A 27,553-nucleotide genomic window follows, 5' to 3' on the forward strand; every position below is an offset into this window, starting at 1 on the left:
TGGGGTTATTCCATACCACACGGAAAATTCTTCAGCAGACCTCAACAGCGCAGACAATATATGTTCGGTCACTAATGACTTCTATACAGATGGGGCACAACCACAGCCACGTTAGGCACGCGGTGTCCACGTTCTGTGGGACGCAGATGGCATCCCTTTGCCTGGTCCTGGCTTTGCTAGGAAAGGAAAAGTAAAAGCGACACGGGATGAAGGAGAAAGTCCGGAAGGAAGAAGCTCCCGCTGGCCGGCGATTAGGAGAGCGGGCGTGCCCTGGTCGAGCGGCGCGGCGCTGCGCGGAATTAATTCGCGCGGCTTTATAAATCAGCCGTTTCATTAAGGTAATTACGGGCGTCGCGTGCGCGGGGGGAGACCAATTCCAGGGCTAAGTGCCGCCGTATATCTGTCGCCGCCCGCCGTGTTTCGCAGCGCCGCCCCTCTGTTGTGCTACACGCGCGCTCCCCCGCTGCTCGCCGGAAAACATTGTCTTCCGCCAGTTGCGGAAGTTGCGTCGCTGCTCCCAGCTACTTAGCACATGCTGCTGTGTCTCCGCTAACTTGTCCTGAGAGCACAAGGCCTTAACATAGACCTCATCGCCTGGGTCCGTAAGAGCGCCCCGCAAAAATATCCACCTACCAAGTCGTGCTCTCTCTAATGCCGTGGCGTTCAGGGACTGGACAAAATGAAGAAGGCATACGTCTTATATGCAACAAACCCGCGTTTACCATCCAGAAGGATGTCGATATTTCTTTGAATCGACGACTATAAATCCTGAATGATGGTCAACGAGATTTTACACTCTTTAAGCTAAATTCTTACAAAAGTAAAAAAAAATAAAAACATACATGAGTAAGCCACTGTAAAGAACACAAGGGTTCATCACTTCGAACCGGAAACAAAACGTTCGTCAGTAATGATGTCGACATTGACGAAATATTAAATCCTGAAAATAAACTGCATGAACGCGAAATACGCCCGCATCTCGTGGTCGTGCGGTAGCGTTCTCGCTTCCCACGCCCGGGTTCCCGGGTTCGATTCCCGGCGGGGTCAGGGATTTTCTCTGCCTCGTGATGGCTGGGTGTTGTGTGCTGTCCTTAGGTTAGTTAGGTTTAAGTAGTTCTAAGTTCTAGGGGACTTATGACCACAGCAGTTGAGTCCCATAGTGCTCAGAGCCATTTGAACCATTTTTGAACGCGAAATTAGATGCTGTGCTCACAGTCCTAGATACACACTGCAGTAAAAAAGATTATTACAAAGGGGGAAAGACTAGGCCGATTTTGATCTGATGACGACATATGCCACCTGGGGGATAGTAAACGTACTGATAACGGTTTCAACGTCTTCCGCCAACAGTTACCGTAGTGGCATAGCTGCCAAAGCGTCATTTGAGCCAGACCCTTAATACGGAATGCTCACAGCCAGAAGGATCAATGTAGTGGAAACGTGTGAAGTAAGCAGGCAGTCATGCCACGGAGACGCAGTCGTGCTTCCTACAGGCCAGCCAGGTAGTTTGAAAGTGAAACTTCCTCACAGATTAAAACTGTGTGCCGGACCGAGAGTCGAACTCGGGACCTTTGCTTTTCGCGGGCAAGTGCTCTACCAACTGAGCTACCCAAGCACGACTCACGACCCGTCCTCACAGCTTCAATTCTTCCAGGAGTGCTCATTCTGCAAGGTTCGCAGAAGAGCTTCCGTGAAGTTTGGAAGGTAGGAGACGAGGTACTGGCAGAATTGAAACTGTTACGACGGGTCGTGAGTCGTGCTCGGGTAGCTCAGTTGGTAGAACACCTGCCCGCGAAAGGAAAAGGTCCCGAGTTCGAGTTCGGTCCGGCACACGGTTTTAATCTGTCAGGAAGTTTCATATCAGCACACGCTCCGCTGCAGAGTGAAAATCTCATTCTAGCTTGAAAGTGATCAAACAGTGGCCTTCCGAGAGGCGGGATGGCCCTTTCGGAGAATTGCCACACAAGTTGGACGTGCTGTGTCAGTTGTGCAACGATGCTGGTCACGTCAACATTCGCACACCAGCAGGCGAGGCTCTGGAGGTCCACACAGCACAGACGCCCACCAGGACCGTCGTATTGTAAGGGAAGCAGTGGCAGTTCGTACAGCTATCACAACACAGATAAGAGGGCTCGTGAGCCCAGACGTGTCAATACCAAGTATTGCGAACCGGTTATTAGCAGCGGGATGAGGGCACGCACGCCTCAAGCCCGTCTTAAACTCAACCGCAGCATCGAAATGCTCTGGTCGACTGGTGCCGTCATAATATCACTTGAAAGACAGAATGGCGCGCCGTGGTCTTCAGCGAGGAAAGCACATTCTGCCTGCACGCAAGTGATCATTGTTTACGCGTACGACGCAGACTTGTTGAGCGCCGCCTCTTGGAGAGCATTCGTCCAAGTCACATAGGCACAAACCTTGGCCTATTGGTCTGTGGTGAGATAAGCTAAAACTCTCGCTCACCCTTCCTGTTTCTGGAGCGGACGCTAACCAGAGCTTGGTACGTGCAGAATGTTAATAGACCCGTTCTTTTCCCGTTGTTGCAACAGGAAGGTGGCGTGTTGTTCCAACAAGATAGAGCTCGCCCATACTGCTCGTAAAACTCAACGTGCTCTGCAAGACGTTCAACAACTTCCCTGTCCAGCACGAACTCCAGACATGTCTCCAGTTGAGCACATGTGGGATAAGATGGGACGAGAAGTGACTCGTGCGATTTGTCATCCAACAACTCTTATAGAATTACGAGTAGGCGTGGCATAACGGATACCAGAGCAGTATTCGTCATCTATCCGCCTGGATTGCCTCCCATGGAGGCTATATCCTGTACTAATATCGATGTTTTAGCATGGCCCGACACCTGGTACCGCAGAACCGCTTGTGCTGTGTTGATCTTTAAATGTAATAGTTTCATGTCGTCCACATGCACTGTTGCTGCAATAAACCTTGAGTGAATTGGAAATCTCTAAAAGAACGTACAAATTTTTTCCAGCAGTATATACATTGAAGAGCAAAAGAAACTGGTACACCTGCCTAATATCCTGTAGCGCCCCCGCGAGCATTCAGAAGTGCTGCAACACGACGTGGCATGGACTCAACTAAAGTGTTAAGTACACCACGAATCCTCCAGGACCGTCCATAAACCCGTTAAGACTATGAGGGGGTGGAGATCTCTTCTGAACAGCATGTTGTAAGGCATCCCAAATATGCTAGATAATATTCATGCCTGGGGAGTTTGGTGGCCATCGGACGTGTTTAAGCTCAAAAGAGTGTCCCTGGAACCGCTCTGTAACAATACTGGACATGTGGGATGTCGCATTCTCCTGCTGGAATTGTCCAAGTCCATTGGAATGCACACTGGACATGAAAGGATGTAGGTAATCAGAAAAAATGCTTACGTACGTGTCACTTGTCAGAGTTGTATCTACACTCCTGGAAATGGAAAAAAGAACACATTGACACCGGTGTGTCAGACCCACCATACTTGCTCCGGACACTGCGAGAGGGCTGTACAAGCAATGATCACACGCACGGCACAGCGGACACACCAGGAACCGCGGTGTTGGCCGTCGAATGGCGCTAGCTGCGCAGCATTTGTGCACCGCCGCCGTCAGTGTCAGCCAGTTTGCCGTGGCATACGGAGCTCCATCGCAGTCTTTAACACTGGTAGCATGCCGCGACAGCGTGGACGTGAACCGTATGTGCAGTTGACGGACTTTGAGCGAGGGCGTATAGTGGGCATGCGGGAGGCCGGGTGGACGTACCGCCGAATTGCTCAACACGTGGGGCGTGAGGTCTCCACAGTACATCGATGTTGTCGCCAGTGGTCGGCGGAAGGTGCACGTGCCCGTCGACCTGGGACCGGACCGCAGCGACGCACGGATGCACGCCAAGACCGTAGGATCCTACGCAGTGCCGTAGGGGACCGCACCGCCACTTCCCAGCAAATTAGGGACACTGTTGCTCCTGGGGTATCGGCGAGGACCATTCGCAACCGTCTCCATGAAGCTGGGCTACGGTCCCGCACACCGTTAGGCCGTCTTCCGCTCACGCCCCAACATCGTGCAGCCCGCCTCCAGTGGTGTCGCGACAGGCGTGAATGGAGGGACGAATGGAGACGTGTCGTCTTCAGCGATGAGAGTCGCTTCTGCCTTGGTGCCAATGATGGTCGTATGCGTGTTTGGCGCCGTGCAGGTGAGCGCCACAATCAGGACTGCATACGACCGAGGCACACAGGGCCAACACCCGGCATCATGGTGTGGGGAGCGATCTCCTACACTGGCCGTACACCACTGGTGAACGTCGAGGGGACACTGAATAGTGCACGGTACATCCAAACCGTCATCGAACCCATCGTTCTACCATTCCTAGACCGGCAAGGGAACTTGCTGTTCCAACAGGACAATGCACGTCCGCATGTATCCCGTGTCACCCAACGTGCTCTAGAAGGTGTAAGTCAACTACCCTGGCCAGCAAGATCTCCGGATCTGTCCCCCATTGAGCGTGTTTGGGACTGGATGAAGCGTCGTCTCACGCGATCTGCACGTCCAGCACGAACGCTGGTCCAACTGAGGCGCCAGGTGGAAATGGCATGGCAAGCCGTTCCACAGGACTACATCCAGCATCTCTACGATCGTCTCCATGGGAGAATAGCAGCCTGCATTGCTGCGAATGGTGGATATACACTGTACTAGTGCCGACATTGTGCATGCTCTGTTGCCTGTGTCTATGTGCCTGTGGTTCTGTCAGTGTGATCATGTGATGTATCTGACCCCAGGAATGTGTCAATAAAGTTTCCCCTTCCTGGGACAATGAATTCACGGTGTTCTTATTTCAATTTCCAGGAGTGTAGATGTATCAGCGGTCGCATATCCCTGCAACTGCATACGCCCTACATCATTATGGGACTTCTACCAGCTTGAACAGTTCCCCGCTGACATGCAGGGTCCATGGATTCATGAGATTATATCCATACCCGTACAAATCTATCCGCTCGATACAATTTGAAACGATAGTCGTCCGACTATGGACCGTGTTTCCAGTCATCAAAAGTCCAATACCGTTATTGACGGACCCAGGCGAGGCGTAAAGCTTTTTGTCGTGTAGTCATCAATGGTACACGAGGGGGCCTTCGGCTCCGAAAGCCTATATCGATGATGTTTCGTTGAACGGTCCGCACGCTGACACTTTTCGATGGCCCAGCATTGAAATCTGCAGCAATTTGCGGAAATATTGCACTTGTGTCACGTTGAACGATTCTCTTTAGTCGTCGTTGGTTCCGTTCTTGCAGGATCTTTTTCCAGCCTCAGAGATGTCGGAGATTTCATATTTTACCTGATTCCTGATATTCAGAATACTCTCTTTCAAGTTCTGAAGGAGGCAGGGGTAAAATACAGGGAGCGAAAGGCTATTTGCTATTTGTACAGAAACCAGATGGCAGTCATAAGAGTCGAGGGGCATGAAAGGGAAGCAGTGATTGGGAAGGGAGTGAGACAAGGTTGTAGCCTCTCCCCGATGTTATTCAATCTGTGTATTGAGCAAGCAGTAAAGGAAACAAAAGAAAAAGAAGAAATAAAAACTTTGAGGTTCGCCGATGACATTTTAATTCTGTCAGAGACAGCAAAGTCCTGGAAGAGCAGTTGAAAGGAATGGACAGTGTCTTGAAAGGAGGATATAAAATGAACATCAACAAAAGCAAAACGAGGATAATGGAATGTAATCGAATTAAGTCGGGTGAAGCTGAGGGAATTAGATTAGGTAATGAGACACGTAAAGTAGTAAATGAGTTTTGCTATTTGGAGAGCAAAATAACTGATGATGGTCGAAGTAGAGAGGATATAAAATGTAGACTGGCTATGGCAAGGAAAGCGTTTCTGAAGAAGAGAAATTTGTTAACATCGAGTGTAGATTTAAGTGTCAGGAAGTCTTTTGTGAAAGTATTTGTATGGAGTGTAGCCATGTATGGAAGTGAAACATGGACGATAAATAGCTTGGACAAAAAGAGAATAGAAGCTTACGAAATGTGGTGCTACAGAAGAACGCTGAAGATTAAATGGGTACATCACATAAGTAATAAGGAGGTATTGAATAGAATTGGGGAGAAGAGAAATTAGTGGCACAACTTGAGTAGAAGAAGGGATCGGTTGATAGGACATGTTCTGAGGCATCAAGGGATCACCAATTTAGTATTGGAGGGCAGCGTAGAGGGTAAAAATCGTAGGGGGAGACCAAGAGAGGAATACACTAAGCAGATTCAGAAGGATGTAGGTTGCAGTAGGTACTGGGGATGAAGAACCTTGCACAGGATATAGTAGCAATGAGAGCTGTATCAAACCAATCTCTGGACTGAAGACTACAACAACACAACTGATATTCACGGTAGACTCGTGGAATGGTCGTACGGGCAAATCCTCACGCCTTCGCTAATTCGGAGATGCTGTGTCCCATCGCTCGTGCGCCGACTGTAACACCACGTTCAATCTCCTTTAGATCATGGTAACCTGCCATTGCAGCAGCAGTAACCGATGTAACAACTGCGCCAGACACTTGATGTGTTACATAGGCGTTGCCGACCGCAGCGCGATATTCTGCCTGCTTACGTATCTCTGTGTCTGAATACGCATGCTTGCCCCAGTTTCTTTGGCGCTTCAGTGTAATTTCATTGTCTTGACAATAAATATTTAATTAATTTCCTCATGTTTCGGCCACTAGCCATCTTCAGAAGGTCCTGAAAAAAATTGAGCGCGCAGGTGAGGTGGTTGGATGTTAAAGTAGCTTCGTACTTGTATACACCATAGGTGGGTATGTAAATGATTAAATTTTCAATTCTCTGTGAGAGATAGAACGACAACCTGAGTACATTACTGTTCATATTTTGTGGTGTTGACCAGGCCTGGTGGTGTATATAAGGGACGTTAACAGCAGCAGATGATGAGTCTAAAGGATACTGAGCTGCCCCGTTTTCAAAGAAGCCTCATCTTGATTCTCCATTTGGCTAGCTGATCGAATCGTGCAATATCCGGATTTTTGGCGCGGACACGACAGTTACCCAAATGTGGACTGACTGAGTGGGAACATGAGGGCAGGCATATTTGATATCAATGTTCCCATCGACCCCGTCTGAACAGCGGAACTGAGGAGCACCACACTGAGTAATCCCTTCACATAAGCGCCTGCCATCTGAGGACACGTAATGACTCCCTACAACATTCCTCCAGGAAGCGCGGACTCCTGATTAATGGCGTCGCATTGTGCTCAGTGATAAATCGTAGCTCTGCATTACCCCAGTTGACGATCGCGGGCGAGTACAGCAGCAACCGAAGGGAAGGTCTCATTCCTCCAGTGTTTTAGAGAGGCACAGCGTGGCTACTGCTGGCGTCATGATGTGGGGAGTCATACGACTTCAGATCAGATGAAGACCAGGTGAATGTCTCCAGTAGTGTAATAACTGGCACACAAAGGCTGCGTCCTTGGCGCGTTGCATGTTTGGAGCAGCTGTTCGCGGGATGTCGGCGTATCCGGCCACGGCCATCGACCTGGTGTGACAAGAAACATGATTCATCCGACTGGGCGACACGTGTGACTTGATGCACGGTGCACTCTCGATAATCACGTGTCCACTGCAATCGTAACTATCGATGTCGATCTGTCAACGTAGGAACACGAAGGGGTAATCTGCTGCGACGCCCGTGTTCAACGATGTGCGGTGAACGATGTGTTTCTAAACACTTGCGCCTACACCAGCGCTATATTCTGTCGTCAGAGCTGCCACGGATCGCCGCCTATCCGTCTTTACAGCAGCCTCCTACCTCCATTTTCCCGCATATAGCGTAGCCGTCCAACACCTTGTTGTCTCCTCGCGTTTTCGCCATTCTTCAACCACTTTCTATAGACGCTCACTACAGTAGCACACGAACATCTGAGATGCTCGTTTCCAGGTACGGGTCATAACATCGCTTATATCAGAGGATTTACCCATGTGCATTCTGTATCTTTGCTAGAATGGTTCCCCATTCATTTCTGCTTCGCTTATGTACGAGGGTCGTTCAATAAATAATGCAGCACACTTCTTTTCTGAAAGCAGGCTGATGTTACTCATGATACCAATACACCATGTTATTCCCCGATTTTCTTGCTACGAAATCCTGTTTCTCAACATAATCTCCGTTCAATGCGACGGCGTTAACTAACCTTACTGGGAGGACTGTGTGCCCATATGGTACCACTCTACTGGTCTATGTTGGAGCCAAAGACTTGCTGCATCAATAAGCTCGTCATCATCCACGCACTGCTTCCCCTGGAGTGCATCTTTCTTTGGGCCGAACAGATGGGAGCTCTTTATGGTCTTATGCTACGCGGCGAAGAACCCAGCGCGCACACACCTTTGAGTACTCCAACTGGTGGACGAGTGTGTCAGCACTACTAACAGAGACCTCCATTTGTACAATGACGAGTTTGATTGTGATCCGTCGATCACCTCGAATGAGACTGTCCGCACGTTCTAAACTGCAGAACTCATAACTGTGTGAGATCGGCCGACAGGTTTGCGCGACTTTGTTGCGATGATGAGAGATGCCTCGCCCAATAACTCACCGTGTTTTTGGTCACTGTCAGGTCGCCGTAGACATTCTGCAAGCACCTACGAATACCTGAGACTCTGGGGTTCTCCACCAAAACAATGAAAGCTCTTTGAATGGAACGCACTTCCGTTACAGATCTCATTTTGAAGGCTACGTATAGCGCCACCACCTACAGGGGATGAACCGAGAATATTCCACGATATCTCACAATAAATTCTGCATTTTTTCAGCCGAAATTAGTCTAGAAAAAAGTGTTGCATTACATATTGAAAGTCCTTCTACTTTCCTTACCGCATCACCCGCACGCAACGCCAATAGGCGGCATTCAGTCTTGCGGTGGACGGTGGTCATAATGTTTTGACTCATCAGCGTATCTGAATATCAAGAAATGCAGTTATCTGTGTCTTTAAGTGGTCTGAAAACCATTGCACGGAATTTCTAACGTAAGGTCTGCAGCTAGCTGAAGCCGTCTGTTTAAGAGGACTCGGGGCTTCGTGAATATGCTAAACAGGGTAGTCAAAAGGACGATACATTTAGGAAGGTCTTTCCCTTGATCTTTCCTCATGAGGAACTGCAGAGGTTGTCAAGTACCATTCTGTGGTAATGTTGTCTCTCGAAGTCGTCCTCCAAGTACGGGCTGAGAATTAGCAGTAACTTCCACATTTGAGACGTGGTTGTTTCGGCGTAAGATGATCTTCTACATTCTGTGTCATACACTCAAGAACAATCCTCTCGTATATCTTACATATGTCACAAACTACTGATACCGGTTGTAGCTTTTAAAATCTGATGTATCTGTGCTTGACTTTGGAAGGACAATTATTCGAAACATTCTCGACACATTTGCCGTTTGCTTAGCCTGTAATAATTTACTTAGAAATTCAAAGACCCACTGTCTTGCTTTTGAAGCAATGAACCTGATCTGCTCTCATATAGTCTAAAACAGTCGATTTATACTTTCTTTAGCCCTAGCTTCTTTTTTGTTTTTTAAAATGTGATGACAGCTATGAGATTACTAGTCTCTTGTACATTTGTGTTCTATTTTCGCTCACGCGACCACAGGTTTATCCGTTTAGCAATACTTCATTAACGGTAACATATGGGGTCAGTTAGTAAGCCTTATTTTGGACACGTCGAGCTCTTCACCTACATCTACATCTGCGTCAATATTCCGCAGCCACCTGACGGTGTGTTGCGAAGGATATTTCAGGTTCCACTAAATGATTCCCCCTCCCATGTTGCATTTGCGAATGGCAAGTGGGAAGAATTACTGTCGGTAACCCTCTGTAGTAGCTCTACGTTTTCGAATTTTATTATTGTGATCATTTTCCGAGACGTATGTGGGAGGAACTAATATGTAGTCTGACTCTTCCTGACTCTTTCAATAGTAAACCTGTCCGTGATGCACAACGCCTCTCTTGAAACGTCTGCCGCTGGTGTTTGTTGGGCATCTCTGTAACGCTCTCCCACGGACTAAACGATCCCGTGACGGACGCACTGTTCTATGTTGGATCTTCTCTAACTCTTCTATCAGACCTACTCGCCAACGGCCCCAGCCTAATGAACAATGCTCAAGAATCGGACGAATAAGTGCCTTGTAAGCCACTTCTTTGTGAGATAAATGACATTTCCTATGAATATTAGTCTCTCATCTTCTTTTCCTATGTTTTATATGGTCATTCCACATACGCCTAGATATTTAAGGACAGAGCCCCAACGTTTTTGGTTCGCTGTCTGCTAAAGCTCCTGTCAGTGTCACGCACTCCCGCGCCGTTTCATGGTCAAATTTGTGCTAGAGTATGTTCGACGTACATAGCGAATTAGACAAAATCACCTACCTTCAAATTAATTCATATATGGAAATATGTAGCCATGGAGAGTAAAGTTAAAAAACACCTGGCTTACTGAGCGTCACAGGGTGAATGGCCAATATTCAGGGATATGACAGGAAAGATCATTCGAAGTAAAAAAAATATAGCAAACATAGGCTCTGAAATGCGTGTCTTCGGAGCTACGAGCACTTCTTCATCTTCTCTTCCCATAGTTCGAGAGATGATAGTAGGGGGCGAAACAAGAAAAAAAATTTCAGTAAATGTGGGCTCTAAAGTGCAAAACTTAAGAGCTGTGAACAGTTGTTCACCTTCGCTACTGAGAAACACATTTCTTCTACAGAAAAAGTAGTCATAGTTCTTACGATGTGCATTTTAGAACTCTTGTGTGCTTGACAGTTTTTCTTTATTTTGGTCCGCACCATCTCCTCGCAAAATATGGAGAGAAAAGAGACATTTGTTTCACACTATAGAAAATGAAGAAGTCGCAATAGCTCTTAAGATATGTATTTTGCTTTGAATCATCGCTTTTGCCATCTCCTTGAATACTGTTTCACGTGGGGTTAATTGTACAATGGGCCTGTTCTGTGTTAAAGGCACAGGGCGCTGCGCTCTCCTTACACTGTTGAGAAATTTTATTCCTTCGCTAGCACAGATTAAGTCTGGATTACGACCTTGGAGCCAACGTCCACTGTTCCAAGCTTCAGCTATTTTTGGCATCATGTATCAACACCATTCGGTTAATTTTACAAGGTAACAGAATAGAATGGAAAATTTTTAGCATTTTCCTATGACTTGAGCCTATGTTACTTAACTTAAAATTCTAAACTCTGGTTTCCATTGAGAAACAGAACGGAAAATACTTCGAAGAAGTTTAATTATGAAAACTACATACAATCTAAATCATGTTGGCTGGACAGCAGTTTGAACACCACTATTCGAGGATGCAAACCTAATATGTTAGGCGCCATGAGCTTTTAAATCACTATTCGTAAAACTGCGCGACCTGTGTACAGACGAGCCGGCCGCGGTGGTCTCGCGGTTCTAGGCGCGCAGTCCGGAACCGCGCGACTGCTACGGTCGCAGGTTCGAATCCTGCCTCGGGAATGGATGTGTGTGTGATGTCCTTAGGTTAGTTAGGTTTAACTAGTTCTAAGTTCTAGGGGACTGATGACCTAAGGTGTTAAGTCCCATAGTGCTCAGAGCCATTTGAACCATTTGTGTACAGACGACATACTGCGTCTTTCGTGGAAATGAAAATGCGACTTCTACGTGTCCATTTCGACGCAGGAAGTAATTACAAGTAGCTGACTGTTTGTCCGAACTGCAAGGGTGTTATTCCACGCGTTCGCTGTCGGAGAAGTAATTAGTGCCAACTGTAGCTGATGCCTTGCTGACTCTCCTGTTACCAACACGACCAATGGTATTTTTTTAGTTGTGCCGGTATCTTTGATTTCCGACTGGCATTGAAGCATGTCCTTCAGCCTGGTCTAAGTCCTCTGTCTCCAACAGAAACAAGGAAAAAACATTTTACGGGTACCAATCAGACGCTTCCGTATCACAGGCTATCGTAAGATTTAGTGAATGTTACTCTCGTTTACAGTTACATTTCGGATCAGAAACGCTTATTGTTCGCCTAACGGGGTGAGGGATGTTCGAAAACAATCTACCTCCTTCACCACTTGAAACGGGAGTATTTACAGATTTGAAAAATTCAGTTTTGCAAGTTCTGTTTGCACTGTATTCATCTACATCTACATGTACACGTACACTAAACAAACCGCTGTAAGATGCTTGACATAAGATAACTTCCCATAGTTCAATGTTTTACAGTTTCTTCCGTTTCAGTCGAGCATCGCAATTTATGACCATGGGACCGGCATGGCTTGAACCATAAGGATGTTAGTTTGGCTCGTCGTTCCGAACGCATGGGTGTGTGTAACGGATACCAAATTTGATGAGACGGCCGGAGTGGCCGCGCGGTTCTAGGCGCTACAGTCTGGAGCCGAGCATCCGCTACGGTCGCAGGTTCGAATCCTGCCTCGGGCATGGACGTGTGTGATGTCCTTAGGATAGTTAGGTTTAATTAGTTCTAAGTTCTAGGCGATTGATGGCCTCAGAAGTTAAGTCGCATAGTGCTCAGAGCCATTTGAACCAAATTTGATGGTATTTTAATGGCACTCAAAATCTAAACAGTTTCCTCTTAAAGAATAGCCAGCTACATGAATATTTGTTAATACAAGAAAGGTCTGGACTAAACAACGGCACCTGTATTCAAGACGCATTAATACAAGGTGCGTCTGAAAAGTTCGATGAACGGTTTCATAAAACAAAGGAAACAAGTGTTATAAATAAAATACCTTTACTGACCTTCAAAGTAATCACCTTCAGCTACAATTCCCTTCTGACACTGATTGTAATGCCGTTGGAAACTGGCAGCAAATACTTCTTGAGGAATCGCTCGAAGCAACTTGGTCACACGTTGTTGGATATCCGCAACGTCTGCGAATGTTCGTGAAGAATAGTACTTTCACTGTCTCTGCTTAACTTCAATTCTGCTGCTCTCATTCACAAAGCATCCGTCGCACTCGTTCAATGTTGTCTGGGACTGTGCGAGTTGACCCGAACGCACCTCATTCTCGAAACCGTCCATTCCCTCCCTAAAGCGTTCAAATCCCTCAACATACACTTTTTACTCACAGATTCAACATCGTGCACTTGTCCTAACATTCCGTGAGTCTCCGTCACGTTTTCCCTAATTTGAAGCAAAACACGTTAACGCGCGTCATTTTGCAAAGACACTATGGCAACGGATACTTCCGGATGATCAGCGGCTGTCTTTCAGAATGAGAGCGAAAGAGTTGAACACAAGCGAAGACAGTTAAGCACTGTTCCTCACTAACATTAGCAGACGTTGCTGATATCCAACGACGCGTGACCACGGTGCTTAGATCAATTCCACAAAAAGAGTTTACTTACAGTTTCTGACAGCTTTGCAACCGATGTTAGAAGTTCATCGTAGCTATTAGTCATTACTTTGGAGGCCAGTAAAGGTGTTACTTTTCAGATGTATCTTGTAGAATCCTTCGACAGTAACTGCATTCGAGGATACTCACTCAAAACTACTGACCAGACAGCTAGACGCATTCTGCACGGTTGCGCCCTTACGCCTTACTTTGTCTTTTTAAATATAAAAAAAAATTTCGTGCTTAATAAGAAATAAATGTTACAAAATTTTATCAAACAGTCGACTTACTCCAGATTTGCAACGTCACACGTTGCAGCCAGCTGCCATTTTTTGTGGGCCTTTTAGTCAGGTGTGAGCCAGTTGGGCCACCATATTGCAATATTAAGTATGTTTTTGATAATTTTGTACACTGAGGGATGGTTCAAGCTGATTACGTATCTACGTGGCTCACCGTCACACCGGCTCACCTCACCCGTTGGTCGGTAATGAGCTCTTAGTTTTTGCTGGTTGTCCGCGTCTTGCGTTACATTAAAAGCATGCACTTCCTTCTTGGAAGCGCTGTTACTATCGCTTCACCAACATCAGCTTCATAGACTTTTAGCAGATAGACCTTACGATGAAGCATTGCACACAGTTTTTTTTTTTTTTTTTTTTTTTTTTTTTTTAGTCAGCAACAGCCAATACATCAACTTTTGTCCATGGTTGCATTTCAAAAGCGTTGTCAATATGATTTTCGAGTTTGCATTCCTTCACTACATTCTTAGTGAAATAGCACTGCACGTCTAATGCTTCTTCGTTATGGGGATGGCAGTCGATTGCGCAGTTTAGCCGGTGTGGTTACCTACCTTCCAGGCATGAAGGCCGTACCTTTCAATGCGTGAGCTAACAGTTTCTGGCAATGGGTATGGGTAAGATGGTGCAGATTAGCAGTTTCCTCAACATCAGTGGTAATTACGGAGGATGTAATAGTAGACACGCTGTTCAGACATGTGTGGATTCTCATTCACACGTTATAAAAGGGTAATGACATTTATTATTCTTTGTGTAACATTACCTAGAAACAATAACGGTTCCTCAATTTCTCATTTACATTTTGAGGATACCTCCTGAACATTAGATGCCCTATTTCTTCGGAAACACTAGTCAAAAATGTACGACCTAGACTGAAGAAGATAGAATAATGCGCAGCTTCTTCCCAGTAGCTGTGGACCATATACCGTAAAAACTGTGGCAATGCTTCTAAAACTTCCAAGTAGACTAAAAGTTTGTCAGGCGGGGACTCGAACCCGCAACCTTACTGCCCGTGAGTAAATCTATCAGGATGTATCAAAACAGCTTGCACTCCGCTGAAAAGTGAAATATTGAGTCTGCAAACATTTTATATGTTACCCTGCGATCAATATTGCCTCAAAATTACTTGTATATCTTATCTCGTTGAGGCTACAACCCAGTCTACTGTAATGTAACATCTTCCATTCCCGAATTCATCCGTCACATCCATGATCATACGTATGCAGGATTATAAATCTGAATTGTAGGTGCGGCTGTATGCGACGGTCGGAGTAAGCCGAAACGATTGCCGCTCATTAAGTTTCTCATATAAAGCCCAACGTCGACGTACAGCATCGGTTCACGTCATGGAGAATAACTTCTGTTAGAGACAAAGTTCGCTAACGCTTCCAAGCAATATACAATGCTAGGCGTCTTTTATTATTGTGCATGCTCCTGACAGGCTGCAAGACGTGGGCACTTAGCAGCGTACACATACGAAGTGTAGTGCTTATAATTCAGTCATCTTCTTCGCGTGAAACGGGATAGGGCAAGCAAATTGAAGTTTGTGCTTCGCTTGTAAAAATTAATGTCTTTCTCAAAGTTTTCTTGTTGAAAACCACTCTATCGGTTTACAGGGGAAGGTAGCGCAGAAATACAGCACGCCTGGCTAGTAGACCCTGCTAGTTCGGAGAAATCTCGTTGTCCCGGGGTCGGCGAATTCAATAAAGAGACGTCCAGTATCGCCGGGAAGTCTCAGTGCAAATTTTATCTCTAACAAAATTTGTTCCTTATGACAGGATCTATCACCCACCCATTGACTTTTGACATGTACACAGAGGGTGAATCACCTATAACTTTCACAGCTAATATTCAGGAAGTGGCAAGTGGTATTGATGTGCGGTTTTCACAGAATGACTTCGTAGTCAGAGGCTCGTATTGTTGTCCAATAAACAGATTGTAATATTACTTAAGACGTGTATTTTTGTGTAGATATACACTTTTTTAAATGGATCAATGCGTATTGACATTAACAGAAGTGTTTTTAAAGGATTCGAGTCAAAGTCGTTTATGAGATATCGTATTTTGAAAAATTTCAACAATGACACTTATTTGTGCCTTTCAAATTGCGTAGTTGCTAGTTACGATGTTTTTATGTTTGCTTACAGCGTGTCTATGTGTTCCCTGAGTGCACTGTGACTTTCTAGTCACGAACGATTATTGTGGATAACAAAAAGTGCGTACAGTTCTACTAATAAAGCTTGTTCATTTATATTCAAAATTAGTACGAGATTTCACTTCAATTCAACGAAATTATTTATTTCCAAACTTTGGCTATAAAATACCTGGAGAATCACAGACCAAGCAGTATGTTGTGAGTGGACGATGGAATTTACCAATGCCGAAAAATCCGACATTCTCATGGCGTATGGAGAGTGCAGGAAGAATGGAGTTCGTTCTTGTACATTGTATTCTTGCGGCAAGGTATCCCGTTAGACATCAACCATCTCGGCAATTATTTATCAGACCCTCCAAGCAGTTTTATGAATGAAGAAAAAGCGGTTCGTTCTTGTTCGGTGAAGGTGGAAAGATATCCCAATAGACATCAATCATCTCGGCGATTATCTATCATCCTCTTCAACCAGTTACATGAAAGTGGTAGTGTAACTCCCAGAAAACGTAACAGAAGGAAAAAAGTGACGACCCGGAGAGCGGAAAATTAATGTTCTTGCTGTTGCTGCAGTTGATCCGCACGTTAGGTCCCGCGCAATCGCACAAGGAAGTGGTATGAGTCCGGGAAGTGTGCTACGCATTCTCCACCGACACAAGATCTCTCTCTATCATGTCTCTCTCCATCAAGAGCTGCATGGAAACGATTATGAGAATCTTGTTAACTTCTGTACATGGACATTAAGACAGGGTACTACAGATGCACCGGTATCATGTGTTTTCTTTAGTCACGAAGCCAATTTACCAATCATGGCCAGGTAAACTGCCGAAACATGCACTATTGGTCTGATGGCAGTCCGCTTTGGCTTCGTCAGGTGGAACGTTAGCGTCTATGGAGTGTAAACGTGTGATGTGAGATAGTGAACCTTCAGCTTATAGACCCGTTTTTCATAAACGGAACATTGAACACACACTAGAAGCGCAGCCTCCTAACATACCATCTTACACGGATGCTAGGAGAAACCTGTGGAACCAGTATGATGGCTGTTGCGAGGATACGAGATTTTCCAGGCATTTTATAGCCTAAGTTTGGAAATAAATAATTTCGTTGAATGGAAGTGAAATCTCGTACTAATTTTGAATATAAATGAACAAGCTTTATTAGTAGAACTGTACGCACTTTTTGTTATCCAGAATAATCGTTCAGAATGTTAAGTTTTAGTTATTATGTAAGGCGATTTATTAGTGCACAAGTCCTGTTCTGTGTATTTTATTATTTGTGTGCGTTATCGCGCCTGGTCTCAGTGTCGTTCCAAGAGAGTTGAAGACTTAGTCGGAGTCTTGACGGGCAAGCTAATCAAAGACGGGAAAGAGTCTTCTACGCCATCCACGCTGTCAAGCAATACCAAAGATCGGAAGTTTATATCAATAATGTATATGTGTGCATTGAAAAAACGCTTGTTTTTTTTTATTACCCAGAAGGTCTCCTGTAACAAGATACTTATTATCCAATACGTATTGTATTTATAAGAAGACTATTTAACAAGCGGTGGTCTCGCAGACTACTCCCGGCTGAAGATCACAACAAGGTAACTTAAAATATAAATGAACCGTCGCACTGTCCAGCCCATAGCACATGAAGTACTACAACGTGTCTTCACGAATTGTTTCCAAATCGTTGGACTGGACGCAGAGGACCTGTGCCATGGCCGGCCCGTTCCCCGGATTTGACGCCTGTAGACTTTTTTCTGCGGGGAAGCTGAAACACGCTGTATACTAGGAAATACCAACTACACCCGATGACATGCAACGACGTATTACTACAGCCTGCTCGAACATCTCCCATGAAATTCTAGCACGCGTGCAGCAGTCGTTCCTTAACAGACCGGGAGCATGCATTGCCGCTGCCGGTGGTTATTTTGAACACAACCTGTAACGGTCAATTTTCTCGTTACCGGCCAGAATCCACATAACTAGTGTATGCATTTGTGTTGTTCGTTAGTGTGTGCTATCACAGATAATACACAAGTGTCAATGTGGGAACTTTTCAAAATACGATGTCTCGTAAACGACTCGCGGTAGAATTCTGGAACAATTCTGTTTTACCCTACTTTCCGTTTCTTAATGTCAGTACGAATTGTTCCGTTTAAAAAGCTGTATGTTTGCACAAAAAATACGCTTTCTAAGTATTATTAGAATCTGTTGATTGGCTAACAATACGAGCCCCTGACTACCAATCAATTATACGAAAACCTCATGGCAAAAGCACTTTACATTTCCGCAATATTTGCGGTGCAAGTCCACCTTCGTAATGCAGTACAGCATGGATTCGATAATTCCTTGATAGGTTTCCGGAAGTATGTAGCACAAAATGTCAAAGTACAAGTCACGCAATGCGCAGTATTCCGGATGTGTTCCATCGGGTTCAGATCAGAGGAATTTGGTGGCCAAGACAGTAACGTGAGTCCGGTATCATGTTCATCAACAAAGCCGGTTCGACAACATTCTTCACACAGTCGCCTTATGAGCAATCACCTTTTCCCTTGTAACTTTCACCCGTGACAGTTTTCGCTATTAATTGTAGAACGCACTGTGTGGAACGATCGTATGACATTTATTCGCCGGGATATCCCCTTCAGAGTTCGGCCGCCGTATTTCAAGTCGTTTTAGTTGACGCCACTTCGGCGACTTGCGTGTCAGCGATGATGAAGAACACCCAGCACCGAGTCCCCTGCCAGGAATCGAACCCGGGCCCCCTTTCGTGGTAGGTGGTAACGCTACCGCTGCGCTACGGAGGCGGACACGCGCTTGGTGCGCCAGGTGGCCACTACTACTTGTAATACTTCCTGTATAGAAATCTTGCAGCTTGACATCCCAAGTAGCGTCTTGTGTCACTTGGGCTTTAACCGGCCCTGGTCGTCATACTGCTGTACCACGATTATGATGTGACAGGGACAGTTATTCCGCTGGAAGATGATATCGTCATCGGGAAGGACATCAAACACGAAGGTATGCGGACAGTCTGCAATAATTCTCAACGAACCCACAGCTATCGTGGTGTCTTTGGCTACTACCCCAGGTCCATTGGAAGCTCAGGAATGACATGCAACGCATAGTATTGGAACGCTAGGAACAATTTGAGTCACGCGCAAACACATATGACTTACTCAGAAGAAAAATACCATGGTGCTATGTCATCCAAAGCGCTCCTGAAAAAGAGAGAAAGTATAGGGGGTAGGGGGGGGGAGGGAAGAACTGACACGTAATGGTAACTATGAAACACGTATAAAACTTTGACCAGACTTACTCAACATATCACTCACTATCAGGGAAAATAGTCGAGGGTGAGAGAAGTCTCTCACCCACAAGTGGGGGTAGTCGTGGAAAAGCGGTAATATCGAAATAATTGATAACAGCTTAGATTAGTATTATATACTAAGGCCTTCTGTGTTCTTATCTGATTAATGACAGTGCCACTGACAATGCACTCCTACTGGTAAGGTGGGGGTGGGGTGGCAATGAGGTGAAAAAGTAATCTCCAAATGCTGGATAACCTACTAACACATAAATAAAATTTAAGTTATATGAGGACAGTGCTTCATTTCGTTCGTATATCATTTTGAAATACGGCATGTGATGCGTTGGGAAGTACTACATGCTATGCATTTTGCTGCAGTTTGCAGAGCATAAGATTGGATAGACTTGATTCTCAGTATCCCCTTACACATCAATGTAGACGACTGTAGCAACACTGGATATATATTTATGATTACTCATTTATGGGCTTCTCTATAGACCTTCCCTTTGTTGATATGTTCTCACATGAATTTGAATGGTGCCAGTGAGGCTATGCGATTCACGCATGCTGGTATTGCAGAGAAACCGACGGCGCCGGCGCTGTCTGCGGCGCTGCCGGACGCCAGCCGGGCCCCAGACGCCGGCCGCGCCGCTCCCACAGGCGGCGACAGCAGCCTGGACAAGCGGAAGCGTGTCGCCGCCTCCTCAGAGTCCACCATCACCGCAGCTGCAGGTACTACACCGAGCCCCGCGCGCTTGCATGCTACTGCACACATCGCCGAGATAGCAAACATTTTTTTGGTGGAAATAAATTAATGTAGGCCCACATGGTTCAATATTAGGTCCATTATTATTTTGCACACATGTTAATGATCTTCTATTTAATTAACTACAAGCGGAATTAATCGTTTCTGCAGATGAGTTGAGTGTTATATACAACCCCAACACATATAAATCATCTGGATAAATTGGAAATAATGTATTTAAACCATCTCTCTGTTAACAATCTTCCTCTTAATTTAAATATAACTGTTTATTCACTCAGCACAACAAATGGTCCAACACTAATGAGAAATTTTGGCTATTGCTCAGATCTGATAATTAAGGAGCAATCTGAGCATTTTGGGGATACATATTCACGAGAATTTTAATGATAAAAACATATTCTGGAGTTTCTTAAGCAATGTAGGTCACCCACTTACACAACTTCAGACTTTGTAGTGTTACCAATCGTTACATTACCGTACTATTTTTATTCTAATTCATAAATTTCCAAAGGCTTGTTTCGTAGTCCATGTGTCAAAGGCATGCTAATGCGAAGGGCCAGGGGAAAGAATCAGCTCAGGCAATTTTTATGAAACTCGGGAAAAAGGGGTTTTAATATTTGAACTGTAATTACATCAATATATAAGAACATACAATGCTTTTTATGTCAAAAATTAAACATCTTGGCTTCATCGAATGCTGAAACACCAATAAAGGCATCCCGAGTGTTCACAGAATGAATAATTTCCTCTCTAAGGAGAAAGAGACAGGAAATAAAGTGAAATAGACGCAATAATTCCATAATAATCATGACTAAACCAAGTTCTGGTTGTGATAACGCAGCGATAGTACTCATATCACGTATATTTACTTGTGGAGCCGGTCAATAAACTTCACAGCACCAGGGTGAAGAAACTTAATGAGGCTTTTCAGATCTTATTATTTTAGTCTGTAAACTGGAAGATCTTGAATAAATAATTGAATTCTTTGCGTTAGATACAGCGAACAGAAGTTAGCTGCAAAGTTATTGTGCAGCATACAAGTAGGAATTATGAAGTTAAACATATCATTATAACCTGATATGGGCAGTACAAACAACCCATCCATTGACTGACATTGTCATGGTGTCCTTATGATACCAGTTTGTACTCCTCTATGATAAGTCGTTCGATGTTTCAGCTTACAGCAGTGGTTGGATTCATATAATATTATCTTGACAGATTGAGTTTTGAAAGGGCATTTTGCAGCGTGCTTTGTGTCTAACAATGTTTTCCAATTCTTGATTAACACTGACCACTGTCAAAAGAGATGGCTTACATCCGGATGCTTTTACCATTTCCTTGAAATCCTTAGGCGTTACCACGACCGTGCACAGGGAATGTAATTTGTATTTTCTTCAGGTCGTTAATTTGATAGAGAATTACGTAATGAATGAAAGGGAAGAGAGTGAAGTTTTGGATGTTGACCACGAGCAGAATCACAAAATTTGTAGGGTGTTGGAGGAGGAATGGTAAAGCGTTTGCGTTAGAATTCTGTTTGCTGTGCCCTCTCGTAACCAGAATAGTCACCAATGACTTTCCTGCTTCTTTCACCTGACACCCCAATCTGACCTGTCTGGTTCTTTCTCCTGACAATAATACTTTGAATGTAGCAATAACTCAGTATCAAAAAACAACGACGCACCTGATTTTTTTCCACTGACCCTCCGCATGTTAGTACTCAACCTCGAGATACCTATTTTGAAAACTGATGGTGAAATAAATGTTCATATTTAGGCTGAAAGCTGGGGAAAGCAGTAGCGCAAAATTTCTTATCACCAGATCTTAAACAGATATTCTGGGTTACAGTCTGGTAGCCTTAACATTTCCCCTCTTGTTGGTGGAGATCAGTCCATCGGAGGGAGATGTTAACTTTAGTAGACCCTTAGGGCTATTCGAGAGAAGTATAAAATAATATGCTGTAATCTCTCCTTGCCTATGATTCCAAAGTTATACGCAAAAACATGAACATAACACTGTGCTAGCCAGGTACTCACAAACGCCATCCACACGATTCTGTCAGAAATTTTCAAGAGAATAACATGCGATCCTCACTGTCCTGTAGAGATGGACTGATTACTGATATATCTGTAACTTTTTTTTGAAAGAAGCTAAACAACTGCCTGTGGACAACTTCTTCTCCATACAATATTTCTTTTACATGTATAGTTTAAGAATTACATACTTTAAGGTCACCATCAACCTCATCGTGGATTAGCCCATGTGGTCCATTTTGATTCATCAGTCCTCCACTTCTCAGAACGTACTTCACTACGCCTTTCTGATTACGTAAAACGCACATCTAAATTTCAGTTGTGATTGTCGACCCGTTCTCGTTAATTGTCCGGTACATTTGTTGTGTAGTACTCATCTCTTTTCTTTTTAGGCAGTAAGTGTCCAATTTCTACTCAGTGATGTAGTTTCTTGCAATCTCTTTTGGAGTAGCCGTTTACTGGACATAAGAACTACATATCTGAAATTTGGATGAAGTATTTGTTTCCGCCTTTTAGTATACATCCTACAACCATACAGTGCACAGTGGTATAAGAACTCAGTTGTCCTTTTTTACAGTGTCTTCCAGTGTTCTGCGTCTCGTGTCACAGGAACAAGAGAAAATCACTGTCTTATCTTAAATATTCCTATAATAGTTGCGAGTGGTGTAACAACCAAGATATTCGAAGTGTGTAACCTGTTGTATAAGCTTTATTGTAAACAATACATTTTTAAAAAAAATTTCGGGTACTGAAGTAACTCAGAGAGAAAAGCAAGACTTATTTTAAAAGTAAGAAAATATGTTCCATGGAATTAATTAAAGTCTACGCACTGAAGTGGTCCAAGTGGTGGTAGCGCAAAATGATTCAAATGGCTCTGAGCACTATGAGACTTCACATCTGAGGTCATCAGTCCCCTAGAACCTAGAACTACATAAACCTAACTAAGCAAAGGAAATCACACACATCCATGCCCGAAGCAGGATTCGAACCTGCGACCGTAGCAGTAGCGCCGTTCTGGACTGAAGCTCCTAGAACCGCTCGGCCACAGCAGCCGGCGGTGGTGGCGCAGATAAACTTAAGTCCAGGTAGACAATGAAACTTATGTTTATTAAAATGAACATAAACTTCAGTCCTCCTTCTTCGGAGTGTAATTACGCAACAAAATAGCGGTTCACAATTAAGTTTTTGTCTTTGAAGTGGCTTTTAGCCACGGAAAACTGAACCACAATCTCTAAAGGCAAGATATCGGTTCACAAGGAACAAAATGTCTTGTTACACAGAAAACATTTATGACGAGCCAAATACCAAGTCCAAGAGGTCCACACTGTAGGGGCCAGTTTTCGACGTAGTTCGAAGAAGACAGCTGGCTGTTACACATCGCAACACAGCAGAAGATTTCCGGTATCCTGACTGGCGTCGGATGACAAGTCGCAGAATGACGCCAGGAGAAGTTCTGTTTGAAGAACGGCGGCAGCAGTCGGCGTAAGTGCACAGAGAGTTTTTCTGTGGAGAACTACCTCGCCATAACCTTGCACCGGCCTAAGTCTATTGAAGCGCCATGTTAACGTGAGACCTATTTTCGTGCATCTGACCCTGCAGAAGCGAGTAGCTCCGCTCTGACGGGGCCCTCCTGCAGCGATACCACTGCTGCCTGGCGGCTAGGCCAGGCAATGGTGGCGTTCACCGATGTAGCTCCTGCGACTTGTGGCGTAGGCCACCCGCGACACAGTGCTGTTACGCTGGACAGCTATGAATCCCGACATAGTGGGAACAGTGTGCACACATTCTGACGACAATGCAGAAGACCTCCACCACGGAATGTCAAATCTCCTCATAACAAGACAATAGAAAAATTTAAGAACGCTTCTTGTTTTCCGTTAGTATGTCTCTCCATTCTCAGTTGTCCTGTCTGTGATGAGTATGTCATAAGCTTTCTGTTCTTCCTGTAACGCCTGTTTAGCTGCTTCATTGTATATTTATAGCCTCCTCTTTTTTGTCGTTTTTACTCCGTCATCTGATATTCTACATACAGTTATTTTTTTCGATTCGTCATTCTTCCTCTATGCTTTGCTTCAGAGTAGCGGTTGTATGTATTGCCTTAGTCTTGGCTGTTGCAGATACGAGATTCAAAGGATTTTGTTTGTATGTTTTCTTTAGTTTGCACAATTTATCTGATGGATTTTGACGCATCATTTACGTTTTACGAATTAAGTCCAGTTCTTGCACTCTCCCTCTCTTATACAAGTGTATATAGCTACAACACAATTTATAACATAACTGCTCGTTTTCTTCCAGAAAAATACATAACCTATTTTCTGTCCGTAGGAAATAAACTGTACTAGTAACATTTCCTTCCCATGGTCGTTAAGTGTATGTTCGCTCTGAGCCAACAACTCCATTCATAAGAGTGTTCCAATTCTTACGTCTATGTCTTCGAGAATAGCGATATTGCTTTCTTCTAAATTAAATCGTTCCCTTTATGAAAATGCTCATCCTCTGGGAGGATTATGGGTAGGTGTCCATTTTTTGTTTCTCTTTCTACGGTCTCAATCCTTTAATTGTATACATGTAGCTCTAGAAAACAGTTTTTGACGATAATAATAGAGAAACTTGCCTTAGTCACGTAGTCAGTTCTTCCAACTGGATGGTTTAAGAATATTACGGGACTAATACAAGTAAGTGTGGTATCACCACTACTACTTATAATGGTGATGGATGTAATAGTCAAAGAGACGAAAGAAGCCCATAATGGAAGGGGGATGAAGCTGTTACTATTTGCTGATGATATTGTGGTGTTGGAAGCAAGCAGTAAGGAGGTACAAAAACAGATAAACATCCTAAATGATAAGTCGAGAAATATGGAATTAAATCTAGTGTGGAGAAAAGCAAGACCATGGTGGTAACCAGAGGGGATAGAAACGGCAAGGGACAAATTCATATTAAGGGACGGGATATTGAAATGGTTGACAATTTTAAATATTTGGGAAGTATATTATTGGGGAATGCTTGTTTGGAGACAGAAATTAGCAAAAGAATACAACAGAGTAGTACATTTTACCAGTGTGTTAGGGACTTGGTGTTGGGAAGGGAAGTGCCAGTGAGGTGCAAGATGGTGCTATACAAGACTTACTTCACACCCATACTAATTTACGGCTCAGAGACTTTGACTATGACTAGAAGAGAGGAGAGCAGGATACAATGTAGTGAAATGAAGTTTCTGAGAAATATGCTAGGGAAGACGTGGAGAGACAGAGTGAAAAATGAAGATGTTAGGAAGGAAACTGGAGTGGAGAAGTTGACTGAGAAAATTGAAAAGAATAGATTAAAATGCTTTGGTTATGTGAAGAGGGTGGGAGAGGAAAGAATAAGAAGAAGAATGATGGAGTTCAATATTGAGGGCAAGAAGCTAAGAGGAAGACCGAGAACAAGATGGATTGACACAATAAAGATGAGTTTAAGGAGGAGGAACGTGCTATGGAACCAAATTGTGGAAGAAGAAAGGTGGAAAGACAGAGTAAAGTGGCGAAGCACCATTGATACCCCAACCGGACCAGATGTTGGATAGAAGGGAAACGAAGATGATGATGAATAATAGACAAACTTACCTCTGCTTTTGTGGCACTTCCGTGCCAATGACAACGTTGTGTCTGAATCCATTGTTGTTCTTACTTTCTTCGTTAATCTCTGAAAATATCATTATACAGTATTTACGCTCCTCTTTCCAATTCTTTTCATTATGCTGATAGGCCTCCTCTTTTATTTCAAGTTGCTGCAGTTATTGATTTTGAGGATATTTGCTAGCAAAAAAAAATGGCTCTGAGCACTATGGGACTCAACTGCTGAGGTCATTAGTCCCCTAGAACTTAGAACTAGTTAAACCTAACTAACCTAAAGACATCAATAACATCCATGCCCGAGGCAGGATTCGAACCTGCGACCGTAGCGGTCTTGCAGTTCCAGACTGCAGCGCCTTTAACCGCACGGCCACTTCGGCCGGCTATCTGCTAGCAGAACGTCCATTCTTTCTGACGCTATTGTTGAAGTTGCAAGTAAATAATAACTGCTGCTGAACTGAGAAACCGGTCCCATCTACCAGGAATTTATTTATTTATTGAGGGAAAGAGGTTGAGGAGTGTGAGGGATAAATATCTAAAACAGCTGGCTTCTGCACGCTGAAGAGTACCCTCTCCCCAATGGCATAAGTTGAAGAACCATGTCAGAAAGACACACTCTGCTTTCGAATGCTCTAATGGCATAGGACTGGACCAGGAAAAGAGGAGCCGATAGGATTAAAAAATGTGTCACGTAGTATGCAAATTGAGCAGGTAGCCTATTATGCAGGAACCACAACGGCGTTTTAGAAGTTTCATAATAATTCAGACGAAGAGAAAGAATAAATGGCTTCACCAAAATGTGATGAATCATATCATCTCAGATATTAACAGAAAACCGCTCCTCAAAATTGAGAGCAATCGTGCCTCTAGGTTTTACCTGAGTTCACATCTGGGAGTTGCGGCTGTTGGCAAATGCCTCTAAAGCGAATTCAGTTGCCTCAGTATGTAGAGAAATGCGAATATTTGGTGTACTTGTCCCTTTAAATCATGTATGCATCGATTCCGTTGGTGAGAACGAACATAGAAATCAAGTCGTTATATATGTACCTCGCTACAAAAAGGTAAATGATCTCTGTACTGGTAATTACCCGGTTGGGTCACATTGCACAGAAAAATGTCTGCTAGTCCGCTACTTCATTGTACATAAAACGTCCAATGTCCAATGATGCAGTAGAGTAGCATATTGAACATAATATAGTTTATACGGAGTGTTCGGGCACCCATGAACCATGGACCTTGTTGTTGGTGGAGAGGCTTGCGTTCCTCAGCGATACAGATAGCCGTATCGTAGGTGCAACCACAATGGAGGGGTATCTGTTGAGAGACCACATAAACGTTTGGTTCCTGAAGTGGAGCATCAGCCTTCTCAGTAGTTGCAGGGACAACAGTCGGGATGATTGACTGACCTGGGCTTGTAACATCAACCAAAACGGCCTTGCTGTGCTGGTACTGCGAACGGCTGAAAGCAAGGCGAAACTACAGTCGTAATTTTTCTCGAGGGCATCTAACTTTACTGTATGGTTAAATGATGATGGCGTCCTCTTGGGTAAAATATTCCGGAGGCAAAATAGTCCCCCATTCGGATCCCTGGTCCGGGACTACTCAGGAGGACGTTATCAGGAGGAATAAAAATGGCGTTCTACGGATCGGAGCGTGGAATGTCAGATCCCTTAATCAGGCAGGCAAATTAGAAAATTAAAAAAAACATATGGATCAGTTAACGTTAGACATAGTGGGAATTAGTAAAGATCAGTAGCAGGAGAAACAGACTTCAGGTCAGGTAAATACAGGGTTATAAATACAAAATAAAATAAGGGCAATGCAGGCGGGGGTTTCATAATGAATAAATAAATAAAAACGCGGATAAGCTACTACAAACAGCCAAGTGAACGCATTTTTGTAACCAAGGTAGACACGAAGCCCACTCCTACCACAGTAGTACAAGTTTATATGCCAAATAGCTCTGCAGATGATGAACAGATTGAAGAAATGTGTAATTCGGGAAAAGAAATTATTCAGGTAGTTAAGGGAGA

General features: G+C 44.2%; 1 protein-coding gene across 1 annotated transcript in view; it reads left to right on the forward strand.

The window, feature by feature from the left end:
* The window catches only part of LOC126236442 (lachesin-like), a 464,103-nt gene that overhangs the window by 341,650 nt on the left and 94,900 nt on the right, over positions 1-27,553 (forward strand). The window contains exon 7 of the mRNA XM_049945760.1: positions 19,690-19,842. Within this exon, the coding sequence (XP_049801717.1) occupies positions 19,690-19,842 (153 nt within the window). The remainder of the gene's footprint in view (positions 1-19,689; positions 19,843-27,553) is intronic.

Source organism: Schistocerca nitens, chromosome 1, assembly GCF_023898315.1.
Source record: "Schistocerca nitens isolate TAMUIC-IGC-003100 chromosome 1, iqSchNite1.1, whole genome shotgun sequence".
Taxonomy (NCBI): Eukaryota; Metazoa; Arthropoda; class Insecta; order Orthoptera; family Acrididae; genus Schistocerca; species Schistocerca nitens.